The 21391-nt window shown below is 50.0% G+C and overlaps 1 protein-coding gene across 2 annotated transcripts in view; it reads left to right on the top strand.

Annotated features, from left to right (window-relative positions):
• Positions 1-19351, top strand: part of LOC143501990 (dedicator of cytokinesis protein 4-like) — a 56145-nt gene extending 36794 nt beyond the window's left edge. Inside the window, exons 17-43 of one of the 2 annotated variants that reach the window (XM_076995169.1) lie at positions 66-219; positions 441-538; positions 673-756; positions 996-1096; positions 1981-2062; positions 2276-2446; positions 4220-4412; positions 4584-4711; positions 5594-5728; positions 7534-7632; positions 8030-8124; positions 8891-8966; positions 9215-9315; positions 9570-9628; positions 9998-10146; positions 10243-10328; positions 10903-10929; positions 11090-11185; positions 11340-11400; positions 12980-13073; positions 13392-13540; positions 14076-14162; positions 14315-14419; positions 14632-14773; positions 17526-17692; positions 18912-18998; positions 19106-19351. In XM_076995169.1, the coding sequence (XP_076851284.1) occupies positions 66-219; positions 441-538; positions 673-756; positions 996-1096; positions 1981-2062; positions 2276-2446; positions 4220-4412; positions 4584-4711; positions 5594-5728; positions 7534-7632; positions 8030-8124; positions 8891-8966; positions 9215-9315; positions 9570-9628; positions 9998-10146; positions 10243-10328; positions 10903-10929; positions 11090-11185; positions 11340-11400; positions 12980-13073; positions 13392-13540; positions 14076-14162; positions 14315-14419; positions 14632-14773; positions 17526-17692; positions 18912-18998; positions 19106-19336 (3057 nt within the window). In that variant the 3' untranslated portion in view covers positions 19337-19351. The remainder of the gene's footprint in view (positions 1-65; positions 220-440; positions 539-672; positions 757-995; positions 1097-1980; positions 2063-2275; positions 2447-4219; positions 4413-4583; positions 4712-5593; positions 5729-7533; positions 7633-8029; positions 8125-8890; positions 8967-9214; positions 9316-9569; positions 9629-9997; positions 10147-10242; positions 10329-10902; positions 10930-11089; positions 11186-11339; positions 11401-12979; positions 13074-13391; positions 13541-14075; positions 14163-14314; positions 14420-14631; positions 14774-17525; positions 17693-18911; positions 18999-19105) is intronic. The other variant, XM_076995170.1, reaches the window with a different exon arrangement.
• Positions 19352-21391: the final 2040 nt, after the last annotated feature.

The raw sequence follows: 21391 nt of genomic DNA, 5'->3' as shown, positions 1-21391 counted from the left end.
GACTGAAACGTTGTGAGCTCCAGACAGCAGTGCTGCGTTGATCTCGTGCATCTTGTGTCCTCCAGTGTGAGGAGAACGCCAACCTTCACGAGTGTGCTCGCTACCTCAAACTACCCTACTCCAAAGCCAACCTGCCCGGCAACAGCCTCACCATGAAAAACACCAAGGAGTCTCTCTGGATCACCTCCTTCCTCTGCTCCACCAAACTCACTCAGAACGGTACACTCCTGTCCCGTGTGTGTGTGTGTGTGTGTGTGTGTGTGTGTGTGTGTGTGTGTGTGTGCGCGCCACACCAGTGGAACATTAGGCTTTAAAAAACTGCACTCAGAAGGAACGTCCGTACAGTGTCCGGAATGTTCTCCTCCTACACCGCCAGTTCTTTTAACAGCGTGTAGAACCTGACAGCTGTCTGCTTGCTGCATGGGATGTTCTGTGTGCAGGTGACATGCTGGACCTGCTGAAATGGAGAGCGCACCCGGACCGGATCAATGACTGTCTGTCCAAACTGAAGGAGATAGACGGCTCGGAGATAGTCAAGGTAGCCTGCATCGCACTCGGCCGGGCCATTTGCCCAAACCCTTCTAAGTGTGTGTGTGTGTGTGTGTGTGTGTGTGTGTGTGTGTGTGTGTGTTTCTTTCAGTTCACTAACTGAAATGTATCATCATTTCCCAGTTTTTACAAGATACACTGGACACGCTCTTTGGCATTCTGGACGAGAGCTCTCAGAGATACAGCCTCAAGGTTTTTGATTGCCTTGTAAGTTCTGACCACATACATAAGGTTTTATATTCAGATGAGTAGTGCTGATTCTATTGATCTCCAAACCTGTGTATGAGCGGAGGGAGCCTATCAGAGGCCTGCGCTCTTGTTTGATATGCATAATGGGCGGGTCTTATTTTACTCTCATCAGACACTGGAGATCTTTTGAATGTCCACAGCGTAAAATGAACAAGGCTTTGTGTATACGGTTTTCTGTTTCTCTTCCCTCTTCCCAGGTTCATATTATAAACTTGCTCCAGGACAGCAAGTTCCAGCACTTTAAGCCGGTTCTGGACACTTACATCGAGGGTCACTTTTCTGGGGCTTTGTCCTACAGGTGCGTTCTGCCGTCTTTCCGCTACAGGAACCGTTTGCAGTGCTTTCTTGCGAGTTTCCTCTTGTGCCCTGTCCCCCCCCCCCCCCAAACAAACTGTGTCCGACGTCATTGAAAAACCACTGAAAACTGCCGAAAAGTCGTAAGCTGCCTGTGTTGACGGGGGGTGGGCATGGCACCAGCGTGCCGACCCACTGAAGTGTGAATTTGTCACCTGTGCAGAACCCCCTGTCTGCTGCACTGCTGCACAGGCCTGGATCCCAGTGTGAAGCCTCACCGTGCGCTTCTCAGCCCACACATGGCACCCACCCAACAAGACACACACACACACACACACACACACACAATTACACCTGAAATGCTTATTTCCCTCATGTATGCATCACCACTCTCTCCTGGACGTTGTGAAGCCCCTCCGTGGTGGGACACGCCACACACCTCTCGCGTCTTCTCACTACCGCTGTGGAATAATTTCGCACTAATTTAGCAGGGTTACAGTGAGGCTGAGTCCACCTACACACACTCTCGCTGCCTGTATTATACAACAGATTTTTTTTTTAAACACACACACACACACACACACACACACACACACACACACACACACACACACACACACACACACACGGCCACCACACCATGTTAGCCCCTTCAGGTGGGGCTCCTTTGGTCTCCTCAGGTTTTTGGTGTCTGTGGACGTTCTTCTAAATGACAGGTTTCTGCTGGGTGGCCGTCCCAGCCGTGCAGATACACCACGATTCTTTCCCCACTCTCGTGTTCTGCCCGCATCAGCTGTGTGAGAGAGAAATGATGGCTTTGATGCGGCGCGTGTAAGAGTGCTAGCATGGCGGCTAACTCGCGGCCCCGTGCTGCGGTCTTCTGTGCAGGGATCTCATTAAGGTGCTGAAGTGGTATGTGGACCGCATCATTGAAGCGGACCACCAAGAACACATCCAGCAGGTGCTCAAGGTGGGTGGTGGCGCCCCCACCCGGGCCCCGGGCTTTCTTCCACACCTCCCGGGCTTAGCGGACCCTCCACCTGCAGGCCCGTCAGAACTACATGCGCTGATCCGTCTGTCAAATCCCGGATCCCGACTGAGCGGAGCGGTCGTTGTTGTTGTTGTTGTTGTTGTTTGTTATTTGCATGCCGTCTTCACCCTGAACGAGGCTGGTTGTCCGCAGGCGACGGAGTACATCTTCAAGTACATTGTCCGGTCGCGGCAGCTGTTTGCGCTGACCACCGGCGGCCAGAGCGAGGAGGAGTTCCGCTGCTGCGTGCACGAGCTCTTCATGTCCATCCGATTCTTCCTGTCGCAGGATAGCAAGGGCCCGGGTCCCATCTCGCACACGCAGGTGAGCCCCCCCCCCGGGTGGTGTACAGCGCACCTCGCAGAGGAAACACGTCGTTAAACTGCTTCTTTTATTCCTTCGCTTTTTGTTTTTTTTTTTTTTTTTTAGATTGTGGTATCACGTCGGAAGAAATCCACCCTGTAATGAATGTCAGTTCTGTTAGCTGAGTTCTTTAGGTTAGGAGTTATTGAGAAGCACTCTTTCACTCACACACACACACACATATGCGTACACGCTCAGTAATTAAGTTTGTCTGACCTCAATTTATTTGACATGCAGGAAGTACATCCCCCATATTTAGTGTTTATCTGTGAGGAAATGTCTGCTAATTCAGTTTCTGCAGGCCCAGTGTTGTTGCGGAGGGGAGTAATTTGTCTTTTGTGCCGTGTTTGATGGCCGTCTCTCAGCACAGCTCCCGTCCGGAGACGTACGCTAGTAATCCCAGCTATGTTCAGCCTGGCCCCTTGGAGGGCTGCCATGACGGGTCTCTCTTCCAGAATCTGATGAGTGGTAGTGTGTGTGTCCTGTCTCGGGCCTGCCGCAGCACAGCCCAACACACACACACACACACACACACACACACGCCCAGCGAGCTCAAAGGAGGCGAAGACGCAGAGAGGACGCAGTGAGAACTTGAGAGGGAGGTGCAGGAGATGACGAGAAGCCCAGTAGCAAATCTGAGGAGGGAAGATGGATCGGAGCAAAGGGACTGAAAACGGAGATCACGAGGGAGACGACGAAGCCAGACGCGTCCCCTGCGGTGTCTCTGTCTCCTGATCTCTTTGTCCCCTCTCCCGCGTGTCTGCCCTGTGGTTCTCCTGTTCTCCTCCTGTGCGCTGCTGGGAGTGCTAACGGCAGGGGCGGGGGCGGCCATGCTGCTCTTCCCAAGAGGCGGGCGGGGGCGGAAACGAGGTTCCAGCTGTTCCACCGGCCGGCGTCCCCCCGCCCCCCCGTCCCGCCGTCCCGCCTCCCCGCCTCCGTGCCCTGATTTTACTCAGCCCGCCGCTCCCTAGTGCTTTAGGGCTGGCTGCATCCTGGAACGCCCCAGCCTATCTGGTGGAATGACACTGTTGGGGGGGGGTGGGTGCGTCAGAGCAGCGCTAATCCGCGCTAATCCTCCGGCCTCCAGCCCACCCCTGCGGCCCGTGGACTGGAAGGGTACCGCACTACCCCGCAGCCTGGAGACCATGGCTGGGCTGGACCCAAACTCCCCTCTCCATCCCTCCATCCCTCCCTCTCGCTCCTGTCTTCTCTCTCTCTCTCTGCTGTGGTGAAGGACAGTTTGTATGCTGGTATCTGTTCTTTTCAGCAGTTGTGTTGCTAAACGGGTTAGACCCAAAGCAGTGGAAGCTGGAGGTTCTGGAAGCCCATGGAGACCCAGCAAGCTGGAGAGTTTTTGGCTAATCTGGGTTTAGCGCTCGACCAATGGGGGATAGTGCATGAAGGTCGAAGGAATGTTTTCCCTTTTATAATCAGATTATTTGCGTTATATTGGAGTCTGATTCATTTGTGCGTTTTGCGTGAAGATCATATTGAGCAATTTATGCAGACCTGATGATGATGATGATGATGATGAAGAAAATCTAACTGGTGTCCGTCATGGTCCATAATATTAGAACAAATATTTTGTGAGCCTAATGACTATAGTCACAATAATATGATGGACACACACACTCGCACATACACACACAAACACACACACATACATGTGTGATGTATGATGTACATATATGAAAGATGTATGGCAACGAATACAGACGATGTGTGTGTGTGCAGGCGGTGTTTCTGCAGATGTTTCCTGCTGTCTATGGGGAGCTGCTGAAACTCTTCACAGTGAGAGAGGTGGCGACGTTCGTGAGCGAGACGCTGGGCAGTCTGCCCTCAGCCTCTCGAGCAGACTGCCCCCTGGAGGCCGTCAAGCTACAGTGCATCGCCAAGACTGTAGGAAGCCAACTTTACACAAACACTGGTACACACAATTGCACAATACGTAAACACTTCACCACAGAGCTTGTTGTGAACGGATACTGAACTATGTAGAGGTTGTGTGTGCTATAGAAGCAGGTTTAATGCCTCTGTGTGTGTGTGTGTGTGTGTGTGTGTGTGTGTGTGTGTGTGTGTGTGTGTGTGTGTGTTTCAGAGTCGAGGTGCATCCTGTTGCCTGTGGTCCTGCGTTTGATACAGACGCATATGCAGGAGCAGAGAGACGTGGTGATGTGTGCTAACATTCTCACCACCATGCTGTCCCTCATCAGGAGAGACGACACGGTAAGATGCCCCCCCCCAGTGCTCTCCGTCAGTGCTCCGCAGCCCTGACACACACACACACACACACACACACACACACACACACACACACACACACACACACACACACACACACACACACAGATGGAGATGTGGCCTTGAGAGTGATGCAACCTCCAAGAAACTCACAATCCTCCAAAAAAGTTTTGGTTTGTTGTTTTTGTTCCTCTAAAGAGTGTTCTGAATACAAGGCCCGGTCCAGATCACTATGAAGTGAGGGTTGGATGACACCCACTGAACTCGGCGGTAGGCGGTGCTCTCTGCTGCAGGTCTGGGGCACACAGTAGTTTATGATCGCTCTGATAGATTGAGGCTGGAGCTGAATACAGATAAAGACGGTGCAAATGAGCGCAGTGTCTCTAATCACCAAGCAGCTCGACGGCAGGGTCAGCCGGGCCGAAACGGATTTTCTACAAAGGTTTTAATTTTGGAACCCGCAAACAAATTTCTGCTGAGCGTTTGTTTGAAAGCTGCTTGATGTGTCTTTGTGAAATTGTGATCGGTTGTGATTTTTTTTTAAAGCGTTTCCCAAAATCCCGAAAGCAAGAGGTAAAATCGCATAACAAGGTTTCACTGATTCTGTTCCAGCCAATCAGATAATCTCTCCGCTTCCATTTGACATCCATTTAAATAACACCACCATATTGTGGCATGACATGAGAGCAGCAGTCATGTGTGTGTGTGTGTGTTAAATAGCTAGCGCACACAGCAGGGTGTCTCATAAAGTGAGGCATTAGCTTGTGCACTCGCCTGTCTCTCAGTCTAATTTTCACCCTGTCAGAAACCCCACAGCGCAGCATGCTAATCCTCTATGTGTGTGTGTGTGTGTGTGTGTGTTAACAGGAGCCAGCCGTATCCGAGGAGGTGGACCTGATAGTGGAGAGCATGCTGACGGTGTTGCTGACCACCATACTGGAGATCTCCAACCGACCCCAGTCCACCGGGGGGACGATGAGACCGCAGTATCAGGACGTCACAGTGAGCACGGTGGCTGGGAGTGGGGGGAGGGGGGCGGGTGGAGCTCTCCTCCTGCTCCACCCTCCAATCCTGTGTGGTGTTTACCCTCTAAGCTGTGTTTAACCACCGCTGTGTAAAGACTCCAGAAGGAGAAGCTTCCATGGGCTTTTTTGGCATCCAGTGCGTATTGTGTTTAATTTCTGACCACTTGCCAAAAGCTACAGCGATGTGAAAAAGCATGAAGTATTAAAAGTAGTATCCCAATATCTTCTATTTTTTAGCATATTTGTCACACTCTGACGTTTCAGATCATCAACCTGCTTTTAATATCAGACAAAGACTAAGTAAATGCAAAATGATGTTTTAAAATGATGATTTTATTTTATGAAGAAAAACATTCAGTACATGGACATATGAGGAAAAGTAATTGCCCCTTAAATACTGAAACAACCACTTAACCAGATTCAGTTGACACTTTGGTCCCGTTACACTAGACACACCCAGTCATGATTGCTGCCAGACCTGTTGAGTCTACATTTCATTCCACACTGTCTGACAATGTGAAAGCGATTGAAACAGCACACGATGGCACATTCTAAAGAGATTCAGATCCACACGTGAAGCCTATGAAATCTACCGTTCCAGAAATGGTTACAAATCCACGGCTACGGCACAGACAATGCCTCGATCCACGAATGGAGAAAACATGGAAAGACACCCGACAAAAACGCCATCCTTGGAGAGCCGCGAGACATAAACTGACCGAATGCTGACCAAAGCGAATGCAGAAGCTTGCATTTGCCAGACAAAAACCCCATCTTGATGACCACCACCACGTTGGGATAAATATTCTGCGTACTGATGAATTAAAGGTGGAACCTTCTTGGAGGCCTCGTCATAATGAAAGCATTTGTCCATCAGAAAACCCTGAAGGAGAACGACGGCTCGGCGATTCGTGAAGAACATGTGCAGATGGTGATCTGCACACGATCCAAGCCACCACTGAAGTTCTAACGAAACTAAATTGAGGTTTTAGTCCTGACTTCCAGTGGGATGCTGTGGCAAGACCTTACAGGCTCAGTGTCTTTATTAGAATACAACCAGAAAATACAGGAAATATGTATGCAGTTTTACAAATAAAAACAGCTTCCACTTCTACAGGCTATTGTGGCAAGTGTTTAGTGTCACTTCCCTTTATACCTAAGCAGTAGCAGGAAAAGACTAAATCTGAACTCTGAGAAGTGCTGAACTGCTGAAGCCTGGTGTAGTATACCAGAAGATCACTTCAGGAAACTTCAGGACAGTCTCCCAGCACGATGTGCTCGGTGCCAGGCTGCGCACTGCCTTTAACTTTTTACCATACTAAACACTAAGTGACCTAGGTTTGATTACAGCAGTGTAGGTTTTTAACAATTCTATCTCTTCAATAAATAGAACATTCATTTAAAAGCTGCATTGTCATGTATTAAAATTAGTTGGCTGATCTAAAACTCTTAAATGTGACAATTTGACGAGCAATGAATGACTGCTTTCTCATAGCATCGCATGTCTTGTTCTCATTACACGCTGTGGGCTTATGCCATCACTGTTAAATGCATGTATAGAAGTGTGTTTAATTCAGGCACACCGTGTTCAACAGGATGTGGATATTTGTGGTCTGCTAGACCAAGCCATGACATACCTCTCAATGAGCACACGCTTGTGTGTGTGTGTGTGTGTGTGTGTGTGTGTGTGTGTGTGTGTGTGTGTGTGTGTGTGTGTGTGTGTGTGTGTGTGTGTGTGTGTGTGTGTGTGTGTGTGTGTGTGTGTGTGTGTGTGTGTGTCAGGGGGAGTTTGTGGCGTGTCTATTGGCCCTCCTGAAGCAGATGAGAGACAAACACTACCAGCAGCTACTGCAGAAATTCACCAGCAAAGACGAACTTAGGGTGAGCACCACAGTACAGCCACACACACTCCAACATCCTCACACACACACAACAACACCCTCACACACACTCCTACACCCTCACACACACTCCAACATCCTCACACACACGCACACTCCTACACCCTCACACACACTCCAACATCCTCACACACACTTTTACCATGGCACCGCTACTCCAGTAGCCACACACACTCCAAACGTCATACGCATTCAGAAACTAGCACTTGCTCCCCTGTATCCACCCATCATTCTGTACAGCATGTTAAACCAGTCTGTTGAAATGAGTGCACACTACTGGACTACTGAACTGGTTTTGGTTAACAGGCCGACACAATATTTCCTGCGTTCTTTAGTTTATTAGTTAAACTTCTCTCTTTTTCTTTTTTTGCCGTCAGGATTTCCTCCTGCAGATTTTCACAGTGTTCCGTATCCTCATCCGGCCCGAGATGTTCCCTAAGGACTGGGCAGTGATGCGTCTCGTCACCAACAAGTGAGAGCTCGTTGGGCAGGCGGGGTGGTGGTGACGTCAGGGCGACGGGTGGCTCAGACAGACGTGTATGTTAACGCTACTGTGGCTCAGACAGACGTGTATGATAACGCTGCTGTGGCTCAGACAGACGTGTATGCTAACGCTACTGTGGCTCAGACAGACGTGTATGCTAACGCTACTGTGGCTCAGACAGACGTGTATGATAACGCTGCTGTGGCTCAGACAGACGTGTATGATAACACTGCTGTGGCTCAGACAGACGTGTATGATAACGCTACTGTGGCTCAGACAGACGTGTATGTTAACGCTGCTGTGGCTCAGACAGACGTGTATGATAACGCTACTGTGGCTCAGACAGACGTGTATGATAACGCTGCTGTGGCTCAGACAGACGTGTATGATAACGCTACTGTGGCTCAGACAGACGTGTATGATAACGCTACTGTGGCTCAGACAGACATGTATGATAACGCTACTGTGGCTCAGACAGACGTGTATGATAACGCTGCTGTGGCTCAGACAGACGTGTATGATAACGCTGCTGTGGCTCAGACAGACGTGTATGATAACGCTACTGTGGCTCAGACAGACGTGTATGATAACGCTGCTGTGGCTCAGACAGACGTGTATGATAACGCTGCTGTGGCTCAGACAGACGTGTATGATAACGCTACTGTGGCTCAGACAGACGTGTATGATAACGCTGCTGTGGCTCAGACAGACATGTATGTTAATGCTGCTGTGGACGGATACACTTTCTTTCCAGTGTCATCATCACCACTGTACTCTACCTGTCTGACGCTCTGAGGAAGAACTTCCTTAATGACAAGTTTGATTATAAGGTACGTGTGGGATTGCCTGTGTATGTTAAATAGCTCCGGTGTGTGTGTGTGTGTGTGTGTGTGTGTGTGTGTGTGTGTGTGTCCTCCTACTCTGTTCTCAGTAGCAGCCTGTGTAGAAGACACTGTCCCCCTGTAAGTCAAAGCAGTGCTGATTAGATGTGCAGGGACAGAACACCTCGCACCCCCTCACTCTGGAAACACAATCACTGCATGGTGGCCTCACGTGTGTGTGTGTGTGTGTTTTGTAGGTGTGGGACTCCTATTTCTACTTGTCTGTCATCTTCATCAACCAGCCCTGCCTGCAACTTGAAACCTTCTCCCCTTCCAAGCGCAAGAAAATTCTAGAAAAGTGAGTTTTTCATACCATCCATAATGGGCTTTCACACCGAAGGGTTTGTTTTTAATGCACAGATGGTTCAGTCAGTTCCAGGAGGTTTTATTTCCAGTGTGTTAGTCACACTAATCCATTACACAAATAAAGTAATCACTCACCTCAGAGTCATCTGTAATTTCTAAAAACATTGCAAATCGCGGTGCGCCGTTAATTCTCACACGTTCATTTGTCTTGTTTTCTCGTGTGTGTGTGTGTGTGCGTGTGTGTAGGTATGGTGATATGAGAGTAATGATGGGCTGTGAAATCTTTAGTATGTGGCAGAATTTGGGTAAGTGATGGACATCAACATCTATTTTATTCCTCCCTATATTGTTGATATTGATGTTGAAATTTCAGAAATTGTTAATTAAAAAGACATATTTTTGAAGCCTAAATAAAATAATACAAATCAGCTCCACCTCCCTCCACCTGTCTCCACCTCCCTCCACCTGTCTCCATCTCCCTCCACCTGTTTCCACCTGTCTCCATCTCCCTCCACCTGTCTCCATCTCCCTCCACCTGTCTCCATCTCCCTCCATCTCCCTCCACCTGTCTCCACCTGTCTCCATCTCCCTCCACCTGTCTCCATCTCCCTCCACCTGTCTCCATCTCCCTCCACCTGTCTCCACCTGTCTCTCTGCCCCCTGACTTCATAAAGGTGAACACAAACTGAGCTTCATCCCTGCAATGATCGGCCCGTTCCTGGAGGTCACCCTGGTTCCTCAGCCGGATCTGAGGAACGTCATGATCCCCATATTCCACGACATGATGGACTGGGAGCAGCGGCGCAGTGGCAACTTCAAACAGGTACGGCAGTGCCCCCTGCTGGCCCAACGCCGCGCTTGCTCTAATTAGGCATGTGGCTGTCCCGGACAGGTTAACGGGTTGTGACGTTCGCTTTAGGTGGAAGCGAAACTCATAGACAAGCTCGACAGTCTGATGTCGGAGGGGAAAGGGGATGAGACGTACCGAGAGCTCTTCAACAGCATGTGAGTGAAAACGTTGATTATAAGCGTGGAAACCTTCAAAAGTGTTTCACGGGGATGTCGGCACACTTGCTGTCATGCCGATTCGCACCGTTACCCGTTCTTGTGCTAGATTTGTTAGTCGTCTTGGCCTTGTGTGATCAGGTTTGCTGCCATCGGTGTCCAAGCTGTGTGTGTGTCGCCGGCAAGCTGCCTGTGTGTGTGTTGCTTTCAGTTTGGGTAGAGGGCTGACCAGAGGTGTTTCATGTCTGTAGTTTCCCCAGTGGACATCTGGCTGTGGAGAGTCACTTGTCCTGCATGTGTTCAGCTGTGTGTGTGTGGGTGTGTGTGTGTGTGTGTGTGTGTGTGTGTGTGTGTGTGTGTGTCCTGGTGGCCGGACATGCCTCTGTCTGATCAGTCCTGCTCCTTCACCCTCAGTAAAGGGCTTTGAATCACTGCTTTATCAGCAGAGAATGTCAGCACATGCCTCCCGTCTGCATGTCCTTGGGTACTAACTGTCTGCTAACCTGTATGAGTGAGTACTGTAGACATTAATCTATTAATATGACTTTGTTTCGTCTCTGCTCTCCTGGACTAGAATTCCTCTTTTCGGTCCGTACCCCAGGTAAGCGCCACCACTCGCTGTGTTCGTGGGTAGGAGTGTGTGTGGTGTGCACTGGTCACTGTGTTCATGGGTAAGGGGTGTGTGTGAGGATTTCAGGAAAAGGTGATGTTTATAAATTACCCTCTGTGGGTGTGTGTCCGTGTGTGTGTGTGTGTGTCAGTCTTCTAAAGAAGATAGAGAGGGAAACATGGAGAGAAAGTGGAATATCGCTCATTGCCACAGTAACACGTTTGATGGAAAGACTGCTTGACTACAGGTGAGACCCCGGCGCACGCACAGGCCCGCCCACACACGCACGGGCCCGCCCCCACACACACACAGGCCCGCCCACGTGCCCGCCCACCCACACACAGGCGCACAGTGAGATGTTCTCACCGAAAAACTGTAACGTTCTCGCGTATCTTCTCCAGGGACTGTATGAAGCTCGGGGAAGTGGACGGCAAGAAGATCGGCTGCACCGTCAGTCTGCTGGTGAGCTTGTTATGGTGCACTCCACGTCAGCATTAATACAGTCCCCATCTCCGCCGTCCTACTGAGGCGTGCTGGAATAACAGAACCGGCTGGAACTGGTCTACAGAAGCACCGCGGTGGGTGAAGCAGCCCCAGGACGCAGCCCTGTCTGCAGCAGCCCACTCCCATAGGTACACGGGTGGTGTAGTACCGCTGTGGTCCACCAGGGGCTAAACAACGCGGGGCTAATTGAACTGAACTGACTTCAGCCCAACAGGAGTACCACTTCTTATTCCTCAATCATCCCTCTGTTAGTCAGTTCACAGCCTCTCTGGGTTGTGAGGAGAAGTGTGTGTGTGTGTGTGTGTGTGTGTGTGTGTGAGACACTTTTCCCCAGCCTCCTCATGCTCCATCTCTTCATTTGCTTAAGTCACCGCATGCTGGAATCCATAGCAACCAGCACAACAAGTACCCACAAGCACCCGGGGTACGTGGGTGGACGACTTGGGCCTCATTAATTTCCAAAGCAGAAAAATACTTGATGCTGGTGCTTGGCCTCTCTCCCTACCCCTCTCTCTCTCCCTCTCTCTCTTTCCCTACCTCTCTCTCTCTCCCTACCCCTCTCTCTCTCTCCCTCTCTCTCTCTCCCTACCCCTCTCTCTCTCCCTCTCTCTCTTTCCCTACCTCTCTCTCTCTCCCTCTCTCTCTTTCCCTACCCCTCTCTCTCTCCCTCTCTCTCTCTCTCCCTACCCCTCTCTCTCTCCCTCTCTCTCTCTCCCTACCCCTCTCTCTCTCTCCCTCTCTCTCTCTCTCCCTACCCCTCTCTCTCTCTCCCTACCCCTCTCTCTCTCTCCCTACCCCTCTCTCTCTCCCTCTCTCTCTTTCCCTACCTCTCTTTCCCTACCTCTCTCTCTCTCCCTCTCTCTCTTTCCCTACCCCTCTCTCTCTCCCTCTCTCTCTCTCCCTACCCCTCTCTCTCTCCCTCTCTCTCTCTCTCTCCCTACCCCTCTCTCTCTCCCTCTCTCTCTCTCTCTCTCTCCCTCTCTCTCTCTCTCCCTACCCCCCTCTCTCTCCCTCTCTCTCTCCCTACCCCTCTCTCTCTCCCTCTCTCTCTCCCTACCCCTCTCTCTCTCCCTCTCTCTCTCCCTACCCCTCTCTCTCCCATTCTCTCTCTCTCACCATCACCCCTCACTCTCTCTGTCCTCTGTCTCTCTCCCGCTCTCTCTCTCGCTCCCTCTCTCTCTTTCCCTACCCCTCTCTCTCTCTCTCCCTACCCCTCTCTCTCTCCCTCTCTCTCTCCCCCTACCTCTCTCCCTACCCCTCTCTCTCTCCCTCTCTCTCTCCCCCTACCCCTCTCTCTCTCCCTCTCTCTCTCCCTCTCTCTCTCCCCCTACCCCTCTCTCCTATGTTCTCCCTCCCTCTCTCTCTCCCCCTACCCCTCTCTCCTATGTTCTCCCTCCCTCCCTCTCTCTCTCTCTCTATCACTCCCTCTCACTCTCCCATTCTCTCTCTCTCATTCTCTCACCATCACCCCTCACTCTCTCTCTCCCTCTCTATCTCCCTCCCACTGCCCCCCCCCCCTCTCTCTCTCTCTCTGCAGAACTTCTATAAGATGGAGTTAAATAAGGAGGAGATGTACATCCGTTACATCCATAAGCTGTATGACCTGCACCTGAAAGCGCAGAACTACACAGGTAATGAGGAGAGAGGGTGGATGCCTGTGGGGGCGGAGTTGGATCAGGGTGGGGGCGGAGTTGGATCAGGGTGGGGGCGGAGTTGGATCAGGGTGGGGGCGGAGTTGGATCAGGGTGGGGGTGGAGTTGGATCAGGGTGGGGGTGGAGTTGGATCAGGGTGGGGGTGGAGTTGGATCAGGGTGGGGGCGGAGTTGGATCAGGGTGGGGGCGGAGTGGGCAGGGTCAGGATGGCACTAGAGCACATAAAGCACAAGGGATGTTCAATGTGTTGTCCTGACTCTGTGTGTGTGTGTGTGTGTGTGTGTGTGTGTGTGTAGAGGCCTCTTACACACTGATGCTGTACGACGAGCTGCTGGAGTGGTCAGAACGGCCACTGCGAGAGTTCCTGACTTACCCCATGCAGAGCGAGTGGCAGAGAAAAGAGCAGCTACACCTCACCATCATCCAGAACTTTGACCGTGGCAAGGTGCCAGACACCTCCTCCCTGACGGACCAACCCCAACATCTCTGCCTTTTCTCTCTCTCCCTCTCTTCTTCCTTCCCATGTTCTCTTTCGTCGATCCCGAGGTGGTCCCTAAAAAATCTCCCTGTTGCACAGAAACATGTGCATCTCATCTTCACGTTATCTCCTACTGATCAACATATCAGCTGGAGATCGTCGTTCCATTAGATCCCCATCAAAACAACGTTTTTATAATCAGCCGACGCTCATCAGCGGCGTCTTGAATGAAAATAAAATCTGATTTTTCCCCCCACGAACTGTCTAGTCTGTCGCGTATTCCCCGCACCGCCATCTGTGAGTGCCATTGATGAGGGATTAGGAAGCGGCGGGGGAGAAAACCTTCCGTTTAATTAGCATCATTGCGAAGCGCTTTGCTTCCATTAAGGAAGCTTTCACGCTAAACAAATTTTGTTTGTTGATCACATACTGCCCCCCGGTGGACGTTAGGGTAACTGCGAGTGCACGTTTGTGACATCTGCCTGGTCTTTCTTGTCCGCAGTGCTGGGAGAATGGTATCCTGCTGTGTAGAGAGCTGGCGGATCAATATGAGGCTTACTACGATTACCGCAACCTGAGCAAAATGAGGGTGTGTCTCACGTGAAACGATGTCTCCACGTGCAGATCATTTTACTCAGATCTGCACAGACGTGTGTTCATGTCATAATAACAACATTTTAGGGACACTGGTTGTAATTAATATTGTTTGTCAAATCTTTCTTCCCTAAAATGAATCGCAAGATGATGGAGGCATCGCTATATGATAAAATTATGGACCAACAGAGACTGGAGCCCGAGTTCTTCAGAGTGGGGTTTTATGGGAAGAAGTTCCCTTTTTTCTTAAGGGTGAGTGACAACCATCTTAACACCTTACATGCAAAATCTGAGTGCACCTGATCTATTGCAAATTGATTTATTGGCCTTACTATGCTGTTCACTAAATGTTCACTATACTGTTTCTTCAGAATCCACTTGATGGCACTGTTACCCACAGTGTATGCTTGATTAGTGTGTGTGTGTGTGTGTGTGTGTGTGTGTGTGTGCGTGTGTGTGTGCAGAATAAGGAGTTTGTGTGTCGTGGTCATGACTATGAGCGCTTGGAGGCCTTTCAGCAGCGCATGCTCAATGAATTCCCACACGCCATCACCATGCAGCACGCCAACCAGCCCGACCAGAGCATCTACCAGGCTGAGGCGCAGTGTATCCTCTCTGCTTCGCCCACACACACACACACACACACACACACACACACACACACACACACACACACACACACACAATATCCGGCACACAAACACTCACTATTTTTGAGCTGTGCACACGTAAACATAAAATCAGGCACACGTGCACAGGTGCACACGTGCTCGATCTCACACACACACACACACACACACACACACACACACACACACACACACACACACACACACACACACACACACACACACACACACACACACACACACACACACGTGTGCCTACGTAGGAGAACGGTGATGATCAATACCCCAAATGAGCTCCCTCTATTCCTTATTAGTGGAACACCTGACTGCCCAGGCCAGATGCTCAGCAGTTTGTGTGATCTCACCGGTGTCTGGGCTCCATACGCTTAATCACAGACGAGGCGTCTGCTGCGTCCACAGCTCTCCGCGCCAGTCTGGACGGCACCTCTGATGAGCGCGAGTCGTATTTTTTTTGTGTGTTTTTTAATGTGCCGTCAGAGGGCCCAGAGTAGGCCGCTGTAAATGCCTGCAGTTCATGGGCAATCGATCCAGTGCGTTTGCGACCGGCGAGGCTGGGGGGCGTGTGCTGGTGGGGACGGGGAAGCGTGTGGGTGCCTTCTCCCGAGTGCAATTAGAGTGGACGGGAGTGGTCAAACTGCATTAGCGTGGCTCTTTGTTATCCTCACTAGTGATTAATCAGCAGCCTTCTTGGACAGCCATTCATATTCCTGGTTGGGAGATCTACGCTGCGTACATACGCTCGCTGTGAGGGTGCGGATTGGTCACTCTGGTTGCAGCGCCAAACCTTTGTCTCGTGTGATTGGTTGATTAAACTGGTTCCACCCACTCATCTGGGAGTGCACGGTGTTTTATCGCCATGCAGGAGGGAATTCGCCTGTTGAGTTTCACTGTAAAGACGCATCGGTAGTGTACGCAGAGGTGAGGCAGGGGCTTGGCACTGACTACCTTGGAATCTTATTGGTCGCCCTGGGTGCCGCGCCAAAACCTTTGTCTCATGTGATTGGTTGATTAAACTGGTTCCACCCACTCATCTGTGAGACGGTTGTATGGCGTTACATGCAGATGTCAGCAGAGCAAAGCAAATTTAGCAAAAAACTCCCATCTTGCTCAACAAAGTCCTCAACAAAAACAGAGCACATGGTTGTCCCAGCATAGGATTGTCCATAGCTAAGGATTTGAGTCAGTGATTTGGATTCCTGACTCAGCTCAAGACTCGGAGCAGAATATTTGAATAAAACTCTTATTTTATGACATTTGTCTCCCAGATTTGACATGGTCATATGTAATATTGCAACACTATTCTGTCCCTTTGTAGGTCTGACAGTGCTAGATAATGAGCCTTTAGAAAGGAAAGAAGAAAAAAAACCTTCACAGACACCCCACGGAAAAAAAGGTGTGATGTGCGTTCAGTAAATGCTCATCAAGAAGGCAACAGCTTGAGTCCTACACTTGCATGTACGCTGTTATTTAGCTGAGGTTGTTGGCTCGTCTAGCAGAGGTTTTACTTACAGGTCACACGCTTTTAAAACGAAATGGCTTTAGTTTAGCTATTTTGATAGTTGCGGTTACTGTACAAACTGACTAAATAGTGTTTTGCGCAGTTCTGCCGATCTTTTTAAATGCTGCGTTTAGCTGCGTGTAGCATTTTGTTTCTCTCTTTCAGATGGGTTTTCTATAATGAATGTATGGGGTTATCTATTTTTTATAATCACGTGGACTTCGCACAAAACACATTGTGGCTCCGGCGCGTGTGTTATTTGCGGTTATTTGTGCGGTCAGAGCACAAGCACAGCTGAAATTAATTGGTAGGGGGAAATGGGGAGGGAGTAACGAACGCTAATAAACTACAGGAGACGCACCAAACTCATTAAATACATGCACACACAAATCAGCCTCTCTTTTAAATAACATAAAAAATGGAATTGAACTAGTTGACGGGCTGTGGGGAGGTGCAGGCATCCTACTGTGAACCCCCACACTCCCCCCCTTCTGGTTGGAGGACCTTATAACACCGTGGCCTGCTGATGCAATACGTCGCCCACTGATAACGAGACTAAACTAAATATTTTGCACTACAGACTCAGAAGTCTGACTGAACGTGCACTTGCACTCGAACTACATACAGCTCATGGTCTGGTGAAGCAACCGTACGCCAATTTGATTTGTCTTGTTGTTATTGTCCTGTCTTTACGGTCTTTCCGCACCCCCATTTATAAATCCCTGGAACTGCTAATGGTGTGTGCGTGCATGTGCTACCAACCAACCTTTGGGTAGTAATGGGCTATTTTTGGAATGGAAGTGGAGCGTTTTTGCAGCTGTAACGTGTGGGCAGCAGCTGCATTTCGACTGTATAAATGGTTTGCATTAAATGCTCTGAAGGTGCATGAAAATGGCTGCAGCATATCAGTGTCGGTACATAATTGCTGGATAATTGCTTGATAATGATGAGTGAATAAGCCCATGTTCTGTGTGAGTAGACATGCCCATTTAAATGAATGAATCTATTTATTTTTGTATAACTTAAGTAAATCTCAGTAGGACTAAGATGTAATTCCCTCACGAGCACCGTCCTGCTGAATCGGATTAATTTGAGCTTGTAACGTGCACGTTTATTCGCGTGCGCGAAGTGTAACGTAGGAACGTTGACTCGGAGCGGGACGTTGGCGTGACCGCATCTGCAGGACACTCCTTGACCAGTGCTTCCCCAGACCTGCAGATCTACGCCGTGACGCCGATCCCAGACAGCCAGGACGTCCTCCAGAGGGACGGCGTCCCGGACAACATCAAGAGCTACTACAAGGTCAATCACATCTGGAGGTTCCGCTACGACCGGCCCTTCCACAAGGGCTCCAAAGACAAGGAGAACGAGTTTAAGGTGAGCTGGTCTCGGATCCTTTGGTCGTCAGTGATCCGTCTGCTGTCTCCGTCACCGTGTTGCTCAGTTTTCATCTCTGATATTTCTGTTCCAGCCTGTCTGTGTATGATTTGGGTATTCTTGCTAGGTGTGTGTGGTGGAGGTGTGCCGAGCTCAGGTGTGCTCTCATGTGTTGCATTATTCACTTTCCACCCGGTGAGGCTAATTAAAGTTTTAGGGGCCAGGAGACCAGCTCATTCCAAATATCATTTCCCCCCTCTCTCACTCAATATCCAGCCCAGAAAATCACATCCAAAACGTGGATCATATCTACCACAGGGGTTAGATTTCCTCTGGCCTCTGGTGGGTATGGGGTTAGAAATAAACAGCTTAGCCATCAGATATTGCATTTTCCCAGACACCAAAGGTATGTTTCGCTCCGTCTCACTTACCAAGGAGTAATATCAGCAAAAAATCTCATTAAGACGCAATCTTAAGCTAAGATGATATTTAGATGATAAGTTTATATTGGAAAGAGACGTTGTTTTGAATCTCATTTTCATGTTGCCTAGTTCTCTCGTAAGCTCCCCCTGTTGCCTGCCGTGTGTGCAGTAGCTACACCAAACCCACGCCCCCTGGGAACAGCACCCACAACTCCTGGACATGAGATTTTATTATGTGGGGAAGAAAGACTGAATAAACCATGAACGTCGGTTCTGAGAACAGTGTGTCTGAGGTGGCGATATCGATTGGTATTGCACTTTTCGAAGATGTTATAAAGGTTGGGGGAGGGGCGACTATATCGGCCTTAAAACGTCTCCATGCAAACAAGAAGTGGGGGCGGGGCAGGGGTGTTAGAACCTTCAGTCCGGTGCTCTGAAGCGAACGGGTCTGGATTTACACCAGAAGTGATCTGGTTAGGGTGTTGGGCCCAGATCCAGGGAGCTGCAGCCAGGGGCATCAGCTTGTGGTCTGCACAGCCTGTGCACAGATTGAATGGACTGTCAGGGCACGGCTTGGTCCAGTCCTCAGTCCAGTACAAATGGCTTTCAATAAACGGAGGCCTTTAATAGCAGCTGTCGGGCAGGGCGCCGTAATGAATGCGCAGGGGCCTGACGTGATTGTGTTTCTGAGCGCGGGCCGCGTGTAGGACCGTGAGAATCGTTGGCTGTTTATGGTGCACCCGGGCAGAGACGTCGGAGCTGTGGTCCTATCAATGTGTGTCAATTTTCTTTCGCAGAGTCTGTGGGTGGAGAGGACCACGCTGACCCTGGTTCAGAGCCTTCCGGGGATCTCCCGCTGGTTCGAGGTGGAGAAGCGTGAACTGGTGAAGAGACCCTTCCTTCATCCACCGCACCACTACAGATCGGCGTTGGCCATGCGGGCCGGGTCCGTTCGCGTGCGAGTGACCGACGCGTGCGCCCTGTGTCGCAGGTGGAGGTGAGTCCGCTGGAGAACGCCATCGAGGTTCTGGAGAACAAGAACCTGCAGCTACGGACCCTCATCGCCCAGTGCCAGACCCGGCAGATGTCTAACATCAACCCCCTGACCATGTGCCTCAACGGCGTCATCGACGCCGCCGTCAACGGAGGCCTCGCCCGCTACCAGGAGGTACAACCCACCGCCGTGTACAACCCACCCGCCGTACTCCCTCGTCAGAAATGACGGGCGGTGTGGTTTGTCTATCGGAGATTATGCGTTGCAGGGAGCTGTAATTACAGAGTCAGGTTTCATCTTAGTCTGTAGTGGGGAGGTCTGGGCTCACTAGTTACTAAAGCTTGTGTGTGTTAGAAAAGATCCTAATTAGTGCCTGTCTGCAGATGGTCCCGGGCTAGCATGACAGAAGCAGGCAAGCCAAAAAGCGCTAGTGTGTTCTATATATAACTCCCGCCCAAACACGCCGCTCTGTAGTGTACTAGTTTAGGCAGAATTCGCGATGTACGCATATTTTTTTTCGTTCAGACCGAGGCGACCTTGTCCAACTGTTTTCAAAGGGCGCGTTCGTCTCTTCTGTGCATGCCGTGCCTCGCTGTGTAGGTGCCCCACACCTGGACACCCCACCCCCACCCCAAAATCATCCACATTTCTTTCCTTTGTTTGTTTCCCGGCCCTTGTGTGGACCAATCAGATGAAAGGAAAATCCAGCCTCCAGTGGCCCCTCGTGAAACACACAAACTGTCACAGTGACAAATTATCTTGAACATGAAACGAAATTCAGAAGCAGCAGAAATCCTGGAGTCTGGAGTCTTGACTAGTGGAGAACACGAGATGTCTCATCAGTGTTTCATTAGCGGCTTTTTTTCCAGTCGCCCCAGTGTGGTCCAGAACGCCCACTCTGACAGAACAAGCCTGTAGTTCTTAAAGTGTGGAGCTCCCAGAATCCAGCTTTAATTCCAGCATGGCCCAGTTCAGTGACGGGTCAGTGGCGGGTCTCCTCCTTTTTGGCTTCCTGGACTCACGGCGTGGAGTAGGGAAATGGAAGCGGAGGCTGTCACCTTAAAAGCCTTTTTTATTTAGAGGCCTAAAAACTCTGTGGGAATCTGCGATTGTGTGGAAGGCCGTGTGAGCTGGTGCCGGGTCAGGCCGACGCCTCTCCCGAGAGCAAATGGTAGTCAGTTGCATAGCAACCACGTTTTAATGCACCTGCAGCGTTCACTGTGATTGCCTTAGGAAGTGTGTCATCAAGGGGGTTGGCTGAACTGTGTATGTGGGGGGGGAAGAGTGTTCGGGTTTGGGGGAAGTCTAAGAGACCTTACAGGCATTTATGTGCATGTGCCTTCTAGGCTTACACAGCTTGGCCTGGCTGGCCAAAGGGATGATTCAGTTTGGGACACACACACACACACACACACACACACACACACACACACACACACACACACACACACACACTCAGGCTGCTATCAGGTGCCCTCTATATATTCAGACTCTAATAAATAACAGCACCGGGCGACTTGTTACTGAATAGGCCAACTTTGGGCATTAATATTTAGATTTATTGCTGCTATTTAGGTTCAGCCCTTAAGGAAAATCTATTTTTCTACTCTCATTTGCGAAGCTCTCAGTTTTAATTGACTCTCACTAATGGTTCCTAGTCTCCCCTGACAGAGACTTTCTCTTTCAGTATGCACAAATGGATCATTTTAGTGTCAAATTATTAGTATTGCTCAAAGATGCTAAATCAAGATATTGAATCATTTCTGATTTTCCAGCACATCAACCTGTACAAACCGTCTGTCTAACCAAAACGTAGCAAACTCATGGCAGATAATTGCAGACCGTTTCATAGACGTGTTGATTTGAAATGCATTGATTCATAATTCAACATTCTCATCCCCCCCCTACCCAAGGCACGGAATATGCTGTGCATTTTGACTTAATTAATATGGTAATTTTGATTCTCTATAAAGAAAATCTGTCTTAGTATACCACTGGGCGTATTAGTTGCTTGGGAAACCAGACTAATGAGTGCTCGTTCATGTGCTCGTTGTTAAGATGTACTAAAGGACACCGTAGCATTTGAAATGCAGTCACTATGAGTGATATTCGACATGGACAGAACATACGCTGCTCAGCGTGGGACTCCAGTCAATCCCACACGGCTCTTTGAAGCAAGAGAACGTGGTTGTCTCCTGTGGACGTTCCTCTCTGGCTCTTTGGAGATACTGAGGCGGCCACGCTCGGGGGAGACGGTGGACCGGCGGCGCCCCCCCCCCACTC

The sequence above is a fragment of the Brachyhypopomus gauderio genome, unplaced genomic scaffold, assembly GCF_052324685.1.
Source record: "Brachyhypopomus gauderio isolate BG-103 unplaced genomic scaffold, BGAUD_0.2 sc184, whole genome shotgun sequence".
NCBI classification, from domain to species: Eukaryota; Metazoa; Chordata; class Actinopteri; order Gymnotiformes; family Hypopomidae; genus Brachyhypopomus; species Brachyhypopomus gauderio.
Note: the sequence above shows the minus strand (reverse complement) of the source record. Positions and strands in the feature narration are given on the sequence as shown.